The 2171-nt window shown below is 51.3% G+C and overlaps 1 protein-coding gene across 1 annotated transcript; it reads left to right on the forward strand.

Moving 5' to 3' along the window:
- The first annotated feature begins 490 nt into the window (after positions 1-490).
- RPC11 (DNA-directed RNA polymerase III subunit RPC10) lies at positions 491-2171 on the forward strand. The gene has a single exon (XM_005854556.1). The coding sequence runs from the start codon at positions 911-913 to the stop codon at positions 1229-1231; it is 321 nt and encodes a 106-aa protein (XP_005854618.1). The 5' UTR covers positions 491-910; the 3' UTR covers positions 1232-2171.

The following is a 2171-nucleotide window of genomic DNA, read 5'->3' on the forward strand; positions in this document are numbered from 1 at the left end:
TAAGCAATGCGCGTGAAGGCATCTCTTATCCAAGAGCAACCTGTGGTCCATGGGTACGCGTGCGAAAAATTGGGGATCAGAACATGGCTGGAGGCTGAGCCGGGAGGGACGGTGTTGGACTAGGAGGACGCGGTCGAAACCCGCAGTCACACTGCCACGCCTCTGACTGCACGGCAATAAAGATTTGCGGTGCGTGTCAGGCCCCTGGACATGGCACGGTCGCGAGCAAAAATTTCAGGAAGAAGCATTGATCTTGCAGAACGCCCGTCCGTGCCGAGACGACGCCATCGTAAGGATGAAGTTGTCGCCATGGGCCTGGGAGAGCTCGAGGCGAGCCCGGACAAGCGGAGGGGAATCAGCGACTTCACCCACTGCCACTGCCTTGCTCGTTATCTGACGTCTACCGCGAGCTCAACATTGACGTTGGCATTCGCCACAGCATGTTGCATACAGCTAATACTGGTAAATATTTTTTTCATCCGTTCGTGATACAGAGCGTCTAAAAAAGCCGGTCCGGTCCAAGGCGTATCTTCGACCTCGCCTCACCGCTTGCCTCTGTTTTCCAGTTTCGTAAACGTTCATAGCGGCCCTACTTACTACAAATACGTTCTTTGGTGCGACTCTTTTGAGGAAATGCAGAGTTAGTAGCATTGATTTTAATGCTGCCATCCTCGTGTCGTGGGCGTGCAGTGTCCTTGAGGATTCTCGGTGTTAAATCTTAAGACATCTCCAACATTACCTTTCAAGTCCCTGTATCGCACTTGCGGCGCTTTTGATAACCAACGTCTGCCACTGCTTTGCCACTCGAGTGTTCGACCTGCTCTTCTTCTTCTATCAAGCTTCGTATAATTTTTTCGGTGACGGCTTCGACTTCTTTGAGCGATTCGACACCCTGCAGCCCTTCGAGTCCATGAAGTTCTGTCCTATATGTTCCAATCTACTCCTAGTCGAACTCGGAGAGCAGAACTTCCGATTTTGTTGTCAGACGTGCCCCTATATATCAGTCATTACGAAAAAGATTAGCAAAACGATGAAGCTTAAACGAAAAGAAGTGGACGATGTCCTCGGTGGGGAGGACGCATGGGCGGCAGCCGATCGAACGACCACCGCATGCCCTTTTTGCGATAGCATGGAGGCATTCTTCGTGCAAATGCAGATACGATCCGCAGATGAGCCCATGACGACATTTTACAGGTGCACGCTCTGCGCGAATCGTTGGTCCGGCGACTAGGGAAAGAGAGTAAAGAGGCGCATCCCGAACACGTTTCCGACGCCGGAAGATTGGTTCCAGTTCAGAGGAACAGAATTGCAGTCAAGGATGGTGCGATCTATTTAAGAGTCCTTTCGGTGTTTGAAGGTGTGAAAAGCGTCAGGGGATAAAAGTTTGATGCTTTTTCGAGTCGGACGTCGCTGGTGATCAATCTCTTTAAAAAAGTGGTATGCTGTGACGAAAGACACGGGGGGGGAAAAAAGTTCATTTCAAAATGAAGCAAGGTGCGATAAGTCCATTGCTTCCGAATTAGCATCTGGCAATAAGATCCTCTTCTCCAGGTGTCCCTATCCCGCCCAATCTTTATACACGGTCGTCCCCGGGAGCAAGTGTTCGCTGATAAGGGCAACATGCATTAAGCAAACAATTTCGCGGAGGCCATTCGATGCGCCTCCTCCTACGTCATCTCCTTCCAAATCTTCAAGCCCTCGGCTCCGACGGCGTTCCGCTGTCTCTCACCGCTGCGTGGTCATTCATTGGCATGCTCCAATGTCTGCCATCTCCGTCCTCTTGCCTCTCTTTTCTCCATCTCAGCAGATTTTTTCGTCGCAATGTTCTCTTCGTCGGCCTTACTCTTCCTTCATTATCGCTTTCAGAATGCACTAGCCCCACCCAAAAAAACCGCCCCGGCTACTACAGCGAGACCCTGCCCTATCTTCCCGCAATTCATTAAGCCCCCATCTAAAAGCTCCATTGTGGTCGCATATCTCCGCAAAACGCCGTCACATTCGACGACAAACTAGCATTGTGAGACCGCAGTGACCACCTCGTTTTCGCAGACCCAGCCCTCCCCGCCCCCCCGCCTGTGTCTCCCTTTTTCTGAAACCGCAGCCAGGCACTAGAACTTCAGCGATTTCTTTCCAAACTCACCCTCATTTCCTCGAATGCACTAGTTGTCGTC

The sequence above is a fragment of the Nannochloropsis gaditana genome, assembly GCF_000240725.1.
Source record: "Nannochloropsis gaditana CCMP526 unplaced genomic scaffold scaffold465, whole genome shotgun sequence".
In the NCBI taxonomy this organism is placed as follows: Eukaryota; class Eustigmatophyceae; order Eustigmatales; family Monodopsidaceae; genus Microchloropsis; species Microchloropsis gaditana.